This window comes from Ascaphus truei, chromosome 1 (assembly GCF_040206685.1).
Source record: "Ascaphus truei isolate aAscTru1 chromosome 1, aAscTru1.hap1, whole genome shotgun sequence".
Lineage (NCBI taxonomy): Eukaryota > Metazoa > Chordata > Amphibia > Anura > Ascaphidae > Ascaphus > Ascaphus truei.
The window spans coordinates 550,800,506-550,818,444 of NC_134483.1; the positions used below are offsets into that span (position 1 = coordinate 550,800,506).

A 17,939-nucleotide genomic window follows, 5' to 3' on the forward strand; every position below is an offset into this window, starting at 1 on the left:
TGATCGCATTGGATCTGTCGTAACCTGGCAGGTTAGGTTCATTTTGCCAGGTTACGACAGATCCAATGCGATTATTCTTTCTGTAATTATACAGGTAAATAAGAATTTTAACCCAGGTGAGTGTTAGGACCTGCTACGGTCATGCCTTCAAAGTGGCAGAAGGTTTAAGACACTTTGGCCAAAGGGTTAAACTAAATTACCCTTTTTCAAGAGATATATAGGTATTGCACTGTGTATTTTTGTCACATTGGAAGTAGCTTTGGACATCTTTGTTTGTTTTTTGTTGTATACATTTAGCCACGCCCACTAGCACTCCTTTTGACACATATATATATATATATATATTTATATTATGTGGTAATGGTTGGGGTTTCTCAGAGCTTGTTGGGAATCTGTGTATTTAAAGCTTAGATGAATCTGACTAGGAGGGGGCTGCAGGCATTCTTATAGGGTTAAGTGTCCTATTCCTAACACACACACCCAATCCTCTCGTGGGAACAACTTTTCCCACCTATCCCAGACTTGCCAGGAGTTCATAGAACGGGCAGAAGTTGCTTCCCGATCTGCTAAGAGCATGCGTTAACCTCACACCTGAGCTACTTAGCATACCGGGCCGAAGCTCTTACCTGGCGACAGTAAGTCGTGGGTTTGGCTACCAATTGTGAAGCGCCCGTACTTCACACCGGTATCTGGTACTTTACCATATCCCGGCCACCCTAACACCTAGGACCTCTGAGGCTTTTCAACTCCGGACTTCTCTAGACACTAGGGCACCAACTTAGCATGGTGCCCTTTGAAGTACAGAGATGAAAAATCCCTCAGGTCATTCATCCATAACATATGGGCATGTTAATGGATTCATTGCCAGACCGGCAGGAAAGAGGTTCTTGCTTTTGCATTTAAAACACCATTGGAATACAGTTTAATTATAAATGTATGTTCTGTATATGCAACAACTATAAAACTCATATGTATATTCGTGGTACTTTGTTAACTGGCTGAACTCCAAAAATTAGAGTGCTAGCTCTTTCCTAGCGCAAGTTATCCACTTAATTGAGGGGGCTCTGTGATGCGGGTTGCGGTTTGACCTATAATCGGTCTGGGTTACAAGCCGGCATACAATGTATCCGTGCTGGCTTTGATCGGTAACCGCAGACACGCGCCACCAATTCACCTCAAGTGGATAATGAGACAGCCGGAAAGATTGTAGCAAGAAGGTACTTCAGCTAAACCGCAGACCACTTATTTAATTGACTTTGCGGTTTCAACGTTTGTGGTCTGGAAACTGATACCTATCTTTAATGCAGCTACTTACTCGCAGGCACACTTCTTCAATTTAGCGCGAGAAGCTCCCCCTTGTGTTGCAAATACAGTTAGCACATTCCTCATTCATTCATTTAACTAGCTGCTGGGGCTGCAAAACAGGGACTATAAAGATAGTGTAGGGGAAAACATGGCATTATGGTGGCCACACGTTTTAACCCCTTCAGTCCCAACAAGGTTTAGGGTTAACCAGCCAGGCATAATACCTTTATTATTGGCCTGGTTAACCCTTTCACTGCCACAGTCCGATGTGCAGGTTCGTAGTAGTGGATAGCCGTGTCGGGGTAGGAGAATGTAGGATCGTAGGAGGCAAAACGAGGTCGAGGGTTGGAAAGATACAGGTCACTTTAGCCGGGTCATGGGTAGGAGAGAGCAGAATGGTCAAGAGTAAGCCGGGGTCGAGGATAGGAGGTAGCAGTGAAGTCCAATGCAAACAAGGCACGGCACGGCACAATGATACTATGTAGGGTGCTTGCGACCAGCAAACGCCACAAGGTGTATTCCTGGTGGAAGGGCTGAGCCTAAACAGGAGATCAGCAAATCAGATGCCGGATAGCGCCTGCAGGCAGGATTGAATCTGGAACCAATCAAGCAACTGAACCTTGGCAGGGGCGGAGCCTACGACGGATCCTTACATACTAACTGAAATGTTCAACTAGAAATGTTACATTATTTTAAGCTATTAATGAACATCTTTACTCACAGTGAATTTATTTCCAACAGATGGATCCATGAGCAGAAATACATCTGCAGGATGTCACACCCCTCTCTGCTCACCAGATTGTGTAAATGAAGATAACACTGTTGTTACTCAGGATCCGGGAGAAAATTGCTTGAGGCAAAATAAATCAAGCAAAAGTCAAAGAAAATCTGTGACAATTATGGCTCAGCAATCAACTTCATGTGATGAAGGAAATCCCACAGCCTCCCACATTTATACTCTCAGAAAACATACAGGGACAGAATATGCAGCTACTCATATTGAGTGTGACGAGGGAAACGCTAATGCACAGAAAATTCACAAGAACTTGTCAGTAATGAAGTATGAGAGCAGTGACTGTGATAACTTTAAAAGTGAAACAGATTATACAATTCACCAACGAAAACACACCACAGTGAGACGGCACAAGTGCTCTGAATGCCACAAATGCTTTGCTTCTAAATCATATCTGGTTAGACATCAGAAAATTCACACAGGAGAGAAACCCTTTGTTTGCTCTGAATGTGGGAAATGTTTTACCTTCAACTCAAATCTTGTTCAACATCAGGCAATTCACTCAGGAGAGAAACCGTGTGTTTGCTCTGAATGTGGGAAATGCTTTAGTAGTAAGAATAGTCTTAATATGCACAGGAAGATCCACACAGCAGAAAAGTCATTTTTTTGCTCTGAATGTGGGAAATGTTTTACTTGCAACTCAAATCTTGTTCGACATCAGAGAAGTCACACAGGAGAGAAACCATGTGTTTGCTCTGAATGTGGGAAATGTTTTACCTGCAACGCACATCTTGTTCGACATCAGAGAAGTCACTCAGGAGAGAAACCATGTGTTTGCTCTGAATGTGGGAAATGTTTTACCAGGAAACCCAATCTTGTTCGACATCAAAGAATTCACTCAGGAGAGAAACCATTTGTTTGCGCTGAATGTGGGAAATGTTTTACCCAAAGCTCACATCTTGTTTCACATCAGAGACTGCACACAGAGGAGAAGCATGTTTCGTTATCTGATTGACCATTTGCTTGCTGTAACATATTTAATCAAATACAAGTTATTATTATTTATTATGTTTTGCACATGAAATGGCGATGTAAATAAAAAAGGAAAGGGTGGGGGGACAGAAATTGAAGAAAAAAAAGTTGAATGGAGGCTACAGTGTCACCATTGTATATAGCAGTAATAGCGTGCTGATTTTACCGTCAAACAAAGTACAGTGTAATAAAAATGGCGAGAGATATTGAGTATTGTAATCAATCTGGTACTTCCGGGGTTAATGTTAGTTAGAAATTATTTTAAAAATACAAGAAATTGTGTGTGACTGGTGAAGACCTTTTAATGTGTCTGTGCTGAGCAACAAAGAGGGCGTAATTGGGGGCTATCATTGATGGCTCATTAAAAGTGAGATGCTATGTAATGCCATCCCTGCCACAGAAGGAAACACTGTGAAAGGATTGAATACGCAGCAGCAGCCGCCGTCCATAGCACCAGCAAGAAAGTAACATCAGTATGTACCCAGATTCTAATCAAGAGCTAAAGAGAGTTTATACGTAATAAATGTACATGATACATAATCCAGAACATTACTTCTGTGTATACTGTCCCCAAGCCGCAAATCAGCATCTACAACACTAAAGGTGTTAGTGTATATAATATATATATAATAGCCAAATACATTAGATCCCATGATGTATAAAGCGCTGTGTATCATTGTATATGCAAATCAATCTCAGCTTATTGTGTTCAACTACACAGAATACTACTAGAGTAATATATAATATACACATGGTTGCAGTCATAGAAAAAAGATGAAGATCTATATTACCCCTATATATAAAGAGGAAGAACTCCACCCAAAAATATTAATGACTGGAGAAAATCAGCAGAGGGGGAAGCAAAAGGGTGAGGGAAAGGGTAAAAGAGAGAACCATCAAGCTCCGGCAAACATTGAAATGTCCCAATAGAACTCTACCCGTCTGTATGTCAGGGGCACTATACGCAAATGTATCACACACATCATACACCAAAAGAAATCACCAAAAGCCAGTCATCCAGAAAAACATACTAATATAGATATATACATATTTAACCTCGGTATCCGACGGTCCGTTTTCCGTCGAACAGCTTATTCGACACCGCATAATCCAGTCCGATGGATGCATTATCCGACATCGGAACCGCTTATCCGACGCTCACCGCAGCGGATTAACGTGGACCCGCAATCCGACTGTCCGTTATCCGATGGCGGTTTGCGGGACGGATTCCGGCGGATAAGCGAGGACCGCCTGTAAATATTTTTGTAAGTGATGAAACTGACAAAGGATACCAGACCAGAGATATCCCGACTGTCCTCTGTGACGATCGGGGCAATGCGGCTCATATTAATATGTAATTATGTATGTCTCTATTTATTTATTTATATAGCGCCATTAGTGTACATAGCGCTTCACAGTAGTAATACACGTGACAATCATATACATAACAAATAATACAAATAACAGATTGTCACGTACGACCCCCCTGCTAGCACGTGACCTGCATACGGGACAAGGGTTAATACCGACGCTCGCAAGCGTACCCACCCTTCACCCACTCAGGGGTCCCTCAAATGGGTTGTATCTCTCCTCAAGCCGTCCCAATATACCACCGCCACGAACAGCACACAAGTGAGCACGTGACTTTAGATATGCAACCAGGGTTAATACACAAAGGCTTCTCTAGCAACCCCCCTTTCTCCTCTGCAAGGAACCAGCGAGTTAGTATTAACCCCCTACTCAATTGCACATCATAAACATCCACTGCCACCACCTGAGGTTATGCAGATATGATAAAAGATCTTAGACTAAAATATCCGCCAGGGCCTCAGGTCCCTGTTTATTATAGGAAAAACTATGCACTCTAACACACAATCAGTTGTAGTAACATGTGCCTGAATTTAGCAAGTTATTCTCTCCAGCGTGCACAAAGTTCATGCAGAGCCCAAAGCATTACTTATTAAATGGTTTAATATATATATAAAAATACAGTGCTTGAATTACAGAAAAGGTATTACAAAATAAACATACAACTACAATATAAGGCAGAACAGCTTCTTAAAATAAAAGGGGTAAAACAGAAAATCCTATACAGTACATTACCACATGCTATGGACTTTTCCCAGAGAGGCACTGGTTCAGAATATGAGGTCTGCCATGCTATCCAAGCATGCCCCTGGTCAGATCTGACTTGTAACAACCTCCCCCAGACTTAAGTACAATTCTTTTTTAGGGCCCCTTCATGAGCCCACCCCTTCTACAAAATACCTTGAAGCTGTTCTCCCCCAACCCTGTCTGTAGACCTTGATTAATTCAATTGACACTGTGACGATGGAGAGGATTTGGCCCGGGATTAAAGGGGTTAAACCCCAATTGGCCACCTTCTAACCTCACCAGGGAGACAAGGGGTTAACTGGGCTGAGGTCCAGAAATGTGATTTAACCCCTGTTATAACCTGTAAATGTGTATTTCCCTGTTTCCCCTGTTTTATTGTAACATCTGGTCTGCAGCTCACACACACTGGGATCCATCCGGGAGCACAACGGTTAATAGTGGTATAGTGATTATAGCCCTTTGTGTTATTTTCCCGCCTTTTCAGGCACCATTTTGCAGGTTCCCATAGGCCGCCATTAGGGCTCAATGCTTTCTAATGGGGAATCTTGCTGTGGAGTCCTGTTCCTGAGAAGACCAGCAGGTGGCGTTCGAGAGGGAGAGCGGCGGTTTCCCATTGAAAGTCAATGGGCTCATTGACTTCAATGGAGAAATCCTCGAGAGAGCTTTCCAGGAACAAGTTGGCTGCCGTCCAAACCGCTTAACCGCAAAGCGGATACATTTTCAATAGGAGAGCTTTGATCACTTACAAGTCAAGTTCAACGTCAATTGGCGTGGGAATAAACAGTTCTAGGGCACCTAGAAATAAAATTCTTTTTGCCCCTAGTTCCTAGGCTTCCCCCCACTCGATCACAACCGGGTCCCCGAATCCTGGACCCCCGATAAGGGTCGAACCAGATAGAGCGGGTCGCGCCATAGGCTTTGCTGGCGGCGGCAGAAACGGCTCAGAAAAATGACTAAGTGTGAAATGCTGAATTTTAGGAATTTTTGGGTGGCATGTAGCCAAGGTTCTGGCTTTAATGCATGCCCATTCCCAGCCCCCTCAGACCAACCAGACGGAGTATGGACGAATGTAAAGATTTGTGGATTTTCTCATAGACTTCAAAGGCGGTAGTTCCCCATTGAAAGTCTATGGCAGGAAACTCCATTGACTACAACGGCGGAGTTGCTCCATTGAAACCCATGGCGGCGGAGCCCGTTGTTTTCAATGGGGATTTAGTGAAAAGCTGAGATTTCTTTTAGCGGAGATTTTTGTATTAAAATGAAAAATGATTTAAGGTGCATTTGTGTAACTCCGGTTCCAAAGGTCGTAGCATGTCGCTTTTTGGACCATATGGTGTCCCAGTTCCGGCCTTGAGAACTGGGAAGTTTGGACCTGCTGAGCCCAACGGAACCGGATATTTTTATACGTTTATGTTTTATGTTTAATACTGTGTCCCAAGGTATGGATAGAATCCAGAGGAAATTCCTTTGCATACCAGGATAGCAGATGGCCCTAGAGGCGACCCAATGTCTAGGACTTAAGTATTTTTCAAAGGGTTTTGTCACCCTCACTGTTTATTTGTGGGCGGAGAAGGCTCAAACCAGAGCAGTTTTTAAGTGTCCCATTTAACACCTTCCAACAAAGGTTTTCCTGCCAGAACTCCAAATGGGTAGACTGGCTGGCATTCCATTTGCATATGTGGGGCTACAGAAATGAGACCCCAGAGTTCTACTGCACCTGTGCCAGCTAGAAGGGGGGCATGTGTTCAAATGTGTTCCCACGTTAAAGATTGGCTGGAGATAATTGAAAACCAATCACAGGTACTTAGTGTTAAGGATAGGGGAACAAAGGTTTATAAACTGTTGTCCACCCTATATCCTTTGTCTTCATTGTCTTCATGCAAAGTCTTCATGTAATGTCTTGATGCCTGCATGCAAAGGCTTCATGTTTCCATGTGCTTCATAACTTTGCCTGTCTTGCTGTGATGTCAGCTGAAGTATGGAAGAAATGGCCCAGTCTGTATCCTGATGGCTTTCTTGTCATAATCTTTAAGTAAGTGTCTATATTTTGCTGTTATTTGTACATTTTTGTGTGTTCACCTTTATCAAGGAATAAATTACATTTTATCATATCTAAGTCTCGTCCCAGTTCAAACCCAGGTATATATATATATTTATATATATTTTTGGTGTAATTACAGCCTGTCACAAGCTACCATGACAGACACCTTGAGTGGGCCATCCACACGGACCCCCCTCCCCAAGTAAATCCCTTTGAAATTCAGAGCAGTTCAAAGAAACAGTTCTGACCTATTTCAGACTCAGCATTTTGTATTTTTCTTAAAAATGTAGCTCATTAACCCCTCAAGCACCAGAGGGATTAAAAATACCCAATATCTCATGACATTACCATGACATCTCCCTCCTTAAAATGAGCGAAGGGACTGGCTTACATGCTAGTCCCGCGTTCAAACAAATAAAACCTTTACCCTTTCCTTTGGGTTCCTCTGCCTCGCTGTCTTGCTCTTTCTTGCTGGATATATCACCCCCCGCCTCGCTCTCTCTTCCCTCTGCGGCCTGTCCCTGTGCCTCGCTGTTTTGCTCTTTCTTGCTGGATATATCTCCCCCGCCTCGCTCTCTCTTCCCTCTGCGGCCTGTCCCTGTGCCTCGCTGTTTTGCTCTTTCTTGCTGGATATATCTCCCTCCGCCTCACTCTCTCTTCCCTCTGCGGCCTGTCCCTGTGCCTCGCCTTGCTCTTTCTTGCTGGATATATCTTCCCCCACCTCGCGCTCTCTTCCCTCTGTGGCCTGGCCCTGTGCCTCGTCTTGCTTTTTCTTCCTGTAGATATCTCTCCCAGCCTCACCCTCTCTTCCCTCTGCGGACTGTCCTTGTGCCTTGCTGTCTTGCTTTCTCTTGTGGTAGATATATCTCTTCCAGCCTCGCTCCCTTTTCCCTCTGCAGGCTGTCCCTGTGCCTCGCTGTCCTGCGGTATATCTCTCTCCCCGCCTTGCTCCCTCGTCCCTCTTTGGACGGTCCCTGTGCCTCGTTGTCCTGCTGTATATCACTTCCCCAGCTTCGTTCTCTCTTCCCTCGGCTGATTGTCCCTGTGCCTCGCGGTCTTGCTGTATATACCCCTCCCAGACTCGCTCTCTCTTCCCTCGGCGGACGGTCCCTGTGCCTCGTAGTCTTGCTTTATATGTCTCTCCAAGCCTCTCTCTCCATTTCCCTGGTGGACGGTCTGGTTGGTGTGGAGGGATTGTACGGGGAGGCTCCCACACCTCCCCCACTCCGGTGCGACACCTGTCAGTCACCCTTCCCCAGTACCCAGCATGCATTAGTGTAGAGGGAGAAAGGGGGTGGCCTGGTATTAAAGGGGTTGCACCCCATATGGCCATCCCCTGACCTCACCAGAGAGACAAGGGGTTAACTGGACTGCGGTCCAGGGATGAGGTTTGCACCTTGTTATACCTTGAAAATGTATGTTCCCCTGTTCCCATGTTTTCATTATAAGCATGTATTTTAATGTTTTAAAGTGCATTTCTGTATCTCCAGTTCGGGAGGTCGCAGAGAGTTCATATTTGGCCAATATGTGGAGTCGCTGTAGACATTAAAAACTGGCAAAGGTCGACCCACTGAGTCCACCAGAATGGCACTTATTAATATGTGTAGATATTAAAGTGTATATGTATTTTATTTTTGGATCTGTTCTGAAAATGCAGCCGCCATCTGCTAGGCTAATAAGCCCTGAAGGGCAAACGGCTGAGTAGCCTAAGGACGGTGATCAAAAAGTAACTGCCTTGATTGTTACCCAATGTCTAGGGATAAAATATTAGTCAATCAACAAACTCTGGCAGTCTAATTGTTACCTGAGGGCATAAGTTAGTCTGTTAGTCTCCACGTTAGATAATTGTTCACCAATAGGCTGTGTTCAATGTTAAGAATAGGGTTGCACAGGTATATAAACTGTGTCAACCCTACAGTTTTTAGTTGAGCTTCTGATACCATCTTGAAAGTCACTGGATTGCTGGAGTTGTGCTGGAGTTATGCTTCTGATATCATCTTGAATGTCACTGGACTGTTGGAGAATTGCTATTGGATACTTCTCCATCCCCCAACCCTAAGCAAGTGTTATCTTCTTGTCTGTTAATTGTACTATATTGCTGTGTTCACCTTATTTAAGGAATAAATTATATTTTATTATATCTAAGCCTCGTTCAGTTCAACCCAGATATTAGGTGTTCATTATATCTTGTCATAAGCTACCGTGACAGTTAGTACCTGGAACTGTTCGGCGGGACCCTGAGCTGGTTGGGTCACAGCGGTCTCATAGTAGGTAACCATCTTGCCAAGATCATTACCTAGCAATACATTAGCAGGAATATCATTCATTACTCCCACCTCCCGCACTCCCTGCCCAGTACCCCAATTCAAGTATACCTTTGCCACCGGCAAAACGTGGCAGCCTCCTCCCACCACCCCCATATGCAGAACCCTCCCAGGAATGATTTCCTCAGGCCGCACCAGTCCTGGCCGCACCAGGGTAAGGGTAGCACCAGAGTTTCTCAGTCCTTGGGTGAGTTTCTGACCCACCAGGACTGATTGCAAGTGGGCACCTCTGTTTTCTCGTGACCCAGATACCACACAAGCCCCTAGGCACACTCCCGAGGGGTGATCCTCTCCAGAGGCAGCGGCGGGCTTCATCCGGTCTGGGCAGTCAAGGCTGATGTGCCCCTGCTTTTGACAGGTAAAACACTGGCGGGTATCTCCCTGCCCAGGTGGGCGGATTCCCCCCCCCCCAGATGAAGTCCCAGCAGGCTGAAAGGGCGGTCATTGTGGGGTTTCACAGGATTCACCCCTCTTCCGTCCCGGGACCCCCTTGTTAACCTCTGGATTCCGGTTAGCCACATATGAATCTGCAAGCTTGCCAGTCTCTGTGGCTGACTTAGGATCTCGGTCCTTAACCCATTTTCTCACTTCAGGTGGGCAAAGGGTTAAAAATTGCTCATGAACCACAAGATCCAATAACCCCTCAAAGCTTTCAACTTCCAGCCCTCCAACCCATTGCTTGCACAGAGATGTCAGACGCCCCACCAGCTCAGAAAAGCCGCCGGGACCCTCGTGCTGAAGGGCCCTGAACTTTTGCCTGTGGGTTTCAGGGGTGACGTTGAAACGGTGCAGCAATGCAGCTTTGATGGCCTCGTAATCTTGGTCCAGGTGCTCCGGCAGATCTGCGACGACATTCATGGCTCTTTCATTAAGGGTGGGTGTAAGATATGCCGCCCACCGGGCACACGGCAACTGATGCTGCCTGCAGGTTTTTTCAAACCCCCGCAGGAAAGTGTTCAGATCCCCATCTTTCGCCAGGCTGGGGAAATGCTCCATCCGTGGCCTGGACGGCTGGAATCTCTGCTGCTGGGTGCTGGCGATTCCCTCTGGAGCTTGGCAAGTTCCAGCTGGTGCCTTAGGTCCGCTGCGTATCTCGCATCCTCCCGTTCTGCAGCATATCTCGCTGCTTCACGTTCTGCAGCTTGTCTTTCTCTTTCTGCTTCACGCTCTGCAGCATATCTTTCTCTTTCTGCGTCACGTTCTGCAGCATATCTTGCTGCGTCACGTTCTGCAGCATATCTCTCTCTTTCTGCATCACGTTCTGCAGCTTGCCTTTCTCTTTCTGCAGCTTGTCTTTCTCTTTCTGCTTCGCACTCTTGGAACTGGATGATGAGCTGCAATCGCGTTGCGTCATCTACTGGTCCTAGGTACTTGAGAGTAGTTTGCAAGTACACATCCAAGACATTGGCAGGCTGAGAACTGCTGGAGTCCTCAGAATATGATAGTCCTGCGTGCCTTGACAAGTGGGCAATTTCCAGGGCTAAGCCACCCTCCGTTCCGTTGCTGTGGTCGTCCTGGCGCAGTGTAGCATCTTGCTCAGTATCCTTCTCCAGAAAGACTTGTACGCGCTCTTCTTTATCTTTACCCAGACCTTGGAGATCACGCTCCTCACACAGAGCCATCAGCGCCTCTTTTGTCTGGCGTCGGTATAAAGCCGCCATATTCACTACATTTTACTCAAAATAAAAAGATAGCAAAAGAAAAACAAGAGGGGGGGGGGGGGACGAAAGTGTCTGCTTGTATGTTTTATAAAAATAGCACTGAGTAATCGCTTTGGGGTACTGAGCTGTGATCTCTCGCAAGACTCACACAGGTCAGTCACTTTTTAATGTTTCGTTTATCCCACAGGCATAAGCGCAAACCACTAAAAAGCTCTGATATTAACAAAATTACAAATTGTTATCCCACCGCTATGCCACCATTTGTCACGTACGACCCCCCTGCTAGCACGTGACCTGCATACGGGACAAGGGTTAATACTGACGCTCGCAAGCGTACCCACCGTTCACCCACTCAGGGGTCCCTCAAATGGGTTGTATCTCTCCTCAAGCCGTCCCAATATATCACCGCCACGAACAGCACACAAGTGAGCACGTGACTTTAGATATGCAACCAGGGTTAATACACAAAGGCTTCTCTAGCCAACCCCCCTTTCTCCTCTGCCAGGAACCAGCGAGTTAGTATTAACCCCCTACTCAATTGCACATCATAAACATCCACTGCCACCACCTGAGGTTATGCAGATATGATAAAAGATCTTAGACTAAAATATCCGCCAGGGCCTCAGGTCCCTGTTTATTATAGGAAAAACGATGCACTCTAACACACAATCAGTTGTAGTAACATGTGCCTGAATTTAGCAAGTTATTCTCTCCAGCGTGCACAAAGTTCATTCAGAGCCCAAAGCATTACTTATTAAATGGTTTAATATATATAAAAATACAGTGCTTGAATTACAGAAAAGGTATTACAAAATAAACATACAACTACAATATAAGGCAGAACAGCTTCTTAAAATAAAAGGGGTAAAACAGAAAATCCTATACAGTACATTACCACATGCTATGGACTTTTCCCAGAGAGGCACTGGTTCAGAAGATGAGGTCTGCCATGCTATGCAAGCATGTCCCTGGTCAGATCTGACTTGTAACAACCTCCCCCAGACTTAAGTACAATTCTTTTTTAGGGCCCCTTCATGAGCCCACCCCTTCTACAAAATACCTTGAAGCTGTTCTCCCCCAACCCTGTCTGTAGACCTTGATTAATTCAATTGACACCTTGAGTGGGCCATCCACACGGACCCCCCTCCCCAAGTAAATCCCCTTGAAATTCAGAGCAGTTCAAAGAAACAGTTCTGACCTATTTCAGACTCAGCATTTTGTATTTTTCTTAAAAATGTAGCTCATTAACCCCTCAAGCACCACAGGGATTAAAAATACCCAATATCTCATGACATTATCATGACACAGATCATGGGAATAAGAGCTTCAGACATAAATGTAACATTTAGGAAAAGGAGTCCCGTAGGAGCAGTTCTCATTTGCCACTTTGTAATTCCCGCTCGCCTTGCCATAGCCTCCCGATCAAGTCCCCAGTCCCGATTGCCAACACAGACGAGCCTTCGCGCAGTGTTTGACCCCATACACAGCAGTCATGTTGTGATTGGTTGCGACCCCGTTCTCCTTGAATTTCTATGGAGATGGGGAATCTATAGAAATCTTGTCTCTACAGTTCATTGCAGGACTGGTATACTAAGAGGTTGTGCCGGAGACACCTGAATCCGAGGCTGCGCACTATTCCGAGCGGTAGATTTGAAGTTGTTCTGCTTTCATTTGCATCCACCAATGCCTGGAGGCTCTGGGCCATTACACAAGAGCAAGCTGCACTAGGTAAACCATTTCGGTGATGCTAATCACCTAGGACCTCTATGATTCCCTCGGTACTCCCCTGGTTTTGTGAGTATAGTTCTGTTGAGTGATTCGTGTTAGGTTTGCTGATTATGTCCAGAGTAAATACTCTTTATTTGACCTGGATATGGACTGCTGACAGAAGGCCGCAACTAGAAGGACCTTGTAGATAACCTGATCATGTACAAAGCCCAGCTATGACTTGCTCTAGTAGACACCATCCCGACACGGACAAGGCCTTACCTTCCACCATCCTTTTGAAAATGGAGGACTCAAGCTCCTTTGAGGAGCACTGCATCCCAGTAACACCCCCTGCCTTGGCCACTGAGATCACAGGCTCTTAGCTGACCTGGGACTGGATGCCACCCTCTAGATGAAGGCTATCATCCTGGAGGTGATGAGGGCCTAATCAGGTCCCCCTGCACCACCACTGTCACCAACTAGCAATCGCAGTTCCCAGGCCAGCTTGTATACCCGCTTCAACTACAGCAGTGTCTCCCACCATCGATGACTTCCTGCAATCGTTTGAACACAAGTGCTTCCTCCGTCACTTGCCTGAGGATGACTGGGACAGGTACCTGTCCCCCCAGCTGAGATGGAAAGCAGCAGACGCGCACCGGAAAGATGGACTGGGAGAATGCCTATGATTATGCGGTGGTAAAGGTGATCCTGCGGGCCCGGTACTTATTGACCCCCAAAACGTACAGTGCCCAGTTCAGGGAATCCCCCAGTGGCTCTGTGCAGTGTCTCTTTCTCTACCCCCCCCCCTCTGCCCCGAGTGGTTGCCTCTGTGCAGTCTCACTGTGTGCCCCCTCTAGTGGGTGCCTCTGTGCATTGTTAATTCCCCTCCCCCAGTGGGGGCAGTTTGACTGTCCCCCCTGTGGGTGCCTCTGTGTAGTGTCAGTCCCCCCAATGGGTGCCTCTGTGCAGTGTAGCTGTCTCCCCATCCCAGTGGATGGGTGTGACGGTAGGGGGTAGCCAGCCTGCATAATAAAGGTTAAGCCCGAATAGTTACACCTGAAAACCGTGGGTCCCTGGCAGCTAAGCAGCACCATAAGCCGGGGGCTATGTAATATAAACTGCAAAAGTCATACCCTGTATTAAAACATGTTTTATAATGTTTGGTACATTCTGTATAAATGTCTATGCAGTCAACCCGGGCATCCACATAGGTGCCGGAGTCCAAAGGAGGGAGGATGTCCACAGGTCCTGGTCTCCCATGACAGTGTGTCTGTGCAGTGTTACTGTCCCCATCAGTATATAAAGGCCACCTCTTGTCCCACCTTTGATACCATATGTAGGAGATGCATACAGAGATAAAAACAGGAGACAGTTTTGGGAAAACTAAATGTACACTTTATTTCACCAAAATGCCATAAACAAAAACATCGGCTTTTCCTCTGCCCACATGCAGAAAAAAATAAAGATTAGGACTTTCCTAGGCCAAAGCTCAGTTCTCAGGTCATGTACATGAAAGTATCTGCCCAGTGCCCTGGTCCATGTGATAAGTTAATGATCACTCAGTGACAAAGTGCCTCAGCGACACGGCCGTCGGGACGTGCGCCTGCTTCCAGAGGCACTTCATTGCTGCTCCGGCAGGCTACCATTTCACAGACACGCTTGCGGTACCCAGTGATAGATCATTATCTGATCACATGGACCAGGGCACTGGGCAAATACTTTCAGGTACAGGACGCTGGTTTTTGTTAATATTTTTATTGTATTTAGCCTGTCAATGTCACGGTGGGGGGTGGCTAGCCCAGTAATAAAGGGGTTACCCCCCAGCTGGCCACCCCTACCTTTGTGTGGGAGGGAGGGGTTAACTGTGATAATGGTTAAATGTGTATGTATTCCCCTGCTTCAGCACAAAATGGATTCCCCTTTGGTTTTAATGTATGTTCCTGGTTACATGTGTTCCTGCTCCTACAGTGGTTGCACCAAAGATATACACTGGGATCAGGTCGGGAGGGAAAGGGTTAACTGTGTTTGTATGTTATGGCCGTTTGTTCCCCTTCTCGCCTTTTTACCCACCATTTGCCGGCACTGTCCCATAGGTCACCATTGGAGCTCCATAGAAGTCAATGGAGATTGCAATGTTTTTGGCCCTATACCTAGGAAGACCAGCAGGTGGCGACCGAGAGGACAAGCGGAGCTCCCCATTGAAATGAATGGCCGCAATGCATTTCAATGGGAAATACCTTGAGTCCGCTCTCCAGGAACTGAGTTGGATGCCTGCCAAACCGCAGTATCCGAAAATAGCTACAATCTCAAAGAAAGGGCTTTGATCACTGAATTGCTGTGAGAACTCATAGTTACATAGTAGATGAGTTTGAAAAAAGACGTATGTCCATCAAGTTCAACCTATGCTAAATTTAGACAACAGATACTTTATTCTATATCTATTCTTACTTATTGATCCAGAGGAAGGCAAACAAAAAACCCCATTAAGGGGAAAAATTAATTCCTTCCTGACTCCAAGAATTGGCAATCGGATTAATCACTGGATCAACATCCTTCCCATGTATACTTATTTGGTATTTCACTGTACAGGCATACCCCGCTTTAAGGACACTCACTTTAAGTACACTCGCGAGTAAGGACATATCGCTCAATAGGCAAACGGCAACTCACGCATGCGCATGTCAGCACGTCCTGAACAGCAATACCGGCTCCCTACCTGTACCGGAGCTGTGCGCAAGCGGGGAGACTATAGAGCCTGTTACAAATGCGTTATTTACATCAGTTATGCACGTATATGACGATTGCCGTACAGTACATGCATCGATAAGTGGGGAAAAGGTAGTGCTTCACTTTAAGTACGTTTTCGCTTTACATACGTGCTCCGGTCCCATTGCTTACGTTAATGCGGGGTATGCCTGTATACCTTTCCCATCTAAAAAGATGTCCAACCTTTTTTTGAACAAATCTATTGTATCTACCATCACAGTCTCCATGGGTAATGAATTCCACATTTTAACTGCCCTTACTGTAAAGAACCCTTTCCTTTGTTGCTGGTGAAATTTCCTTTCCTCCAACCTTAAGGGATGGTCCCGAGTCCTTTGTACTGCCCGTGGGATGAATAATTATTTTGAAAGCTCCTTGTATTTTCCCTGAATATATTTGTATATAGTTATCATATCCCCTCTTAGACGCCTCTTTTCTAATGTAAATAAATCTAATTTAGCTAGCTTCTCCTCATAAGTTAGAATGTCCATCCCCTTTATTAATTTGGTGGCTCTTCTCTGCACTCTCTCTAGTTCCATAATGTCTTTTCTTAGGATTGGTGCCCAAAATTGTACTCCATATTCAAGGTGTGGTCTTACTAATGCTTTGTAAAGGGGCACAATTATGTTTACTTCCCTTCCATCCATTGCCCGTTTGATGCAAGATAAGATCTTGTTTGCCTTTGCAGCTACTGCATGACATTGGGCACTATTGCTAAGTCTGCTGTCTACAAGCACTCCTAAATCCTTCTCCATCAAGGATTCCCCCAATATATCTCCATTTAATTTGTAAGTCGCCTTTTTATTCTTGCATCCCAAATGCATAACCGTACATTTATCTGTATTAAACCTCATTTGCCATTTACCTGCCCACTTTTCCAGTCTCTCCAAGTCCTTCTGAAGAGAAATTACATCCTGCTCTGATTCTATTACCTTACCAATTTAGTATCATCAGCAAAGATGGGGACTTTGCTCTCGAACACAACCTCAAGGTCATTAATAAACAAGTTAAAAAGCAGGGGTCTCAGTACCGATCCTTGAGGTACTCCACTCACGACTTTAGCCCAACCTGAAAAAGTTCCATTTATGACAACCCTCTGTTGTCTGTCCTTTAACCAGTTTTCAATCCAGGTGCATATTTTATTACTGAGTCCAATTTTCTTTATTTTGTACACCAACCTCTTGTGTGAAACCGTATCAAAAGCGTTTGCAAAATCTAAGTAGACCACATCAACTGCATTACCCTGGTCTAAATTCCTACTTACCTCCTCAAAGAAACAAATAAGGTTAGTTTGGCAAGATCTATCCTTCATAAATCCATGCTGACTATTACTAATAATTTTGTTTTCCATTAGGTATTCCTGAATATTATCCCGTATTAAACCTTCAAGTAGTTTCCCTACTATTGAATACAAAAAGGATGGGGGAGCACAGTTGTGGGAAACAGGCAGTGTAATAGATCTAAACTGCCTGTTTCCCACAACTGTGCTCCCCCATCCTTTTTGTATTCATTGCCTACACGGGTCCTGGATAGATCCTGCTGGGGTTCCGAGTCACAGGAGGACATCATTTGAAAACCACTCTCAGGCAGTATCATACCCCCCTTTTCTTACATTTCCGTATATCCGACAAGCTCCACAGAGATAGCGCCCGGGTATCTCTTCAAACAACTTCCCTACTATTGAAGTCAGGCTTACATGTCTGTAATTCCACAGGTGTGATCTAGCTCCCTTTTTAAATATAGGCACCACATCTGCTTTACGCCAATCTTGTGGTACTGAGCCTGTGGAAATGGAGTCCTTGAATATTAAATATAATGGTTTTGCTATTACTGAGCTTAACTCCTTGAGAACTCTTGGATGTATGCCATCGGGGTCAGGTGCCTTATTTACTTTATTTTTTTCAAGTCGCTTATGAACTTCTTCCTCAGTTAACCAATTGGTCATTAATATGGGGGTTGTGGCTTCCTCCTGTGGCGCTACTATTGAACTTGATTCTTCCATGCTAAACACAGAGGCAAAGAATTTGTTTAATACCTCTGCTTTTTCCTTATCTCCAATAATCTGCCTACCTATCTCACACTGAAAGGGTCCTATATTTTCTTTTCTCATTTTTTTGTTATTAAGGTACTTAAAGAACTTTTTAGGGTTGACCTTACTTTCTATTGCAATCCTTTTTTCATTATCCATTTTTGCTAATTTAATTGCCCTTTTGCAATTTTTGTTACATTCCTTATAATTCTGATACGATGTCTCTGTC

The 17,939-nt window shown here is 45.1% G+C and overlaps 1 protein-coding gene across 1 annotated transcript in view; it reads left to right on the forward strand.

The window, feature by feature from the left end:
• Window positions 1–17,939, forward strand: part of LOC142466324 (uncharacterized) — an 83,747-nt gene that overhangs the window by 10,126 nt on the left and 55,682 nt on the right. Inside the window, exons 5-7 of the mRNA XM_075571220.1 lie at window positions 2,047–3,051; window positions 4,161–4,323; window positions 10,321–10,424. Of these exons, the coding sequence (XP_075427335.1) occupies window positions 2,047–3,051; window positions 4,161–4,323; window positions 10,321–10,424 (1,272 nt within the window). The remainder of the gene's footprint in view (window positions 1–2,046; window positions 3,052–4,160; window positions 4,324–10,320; window positions 10,425–17,939) is intronic.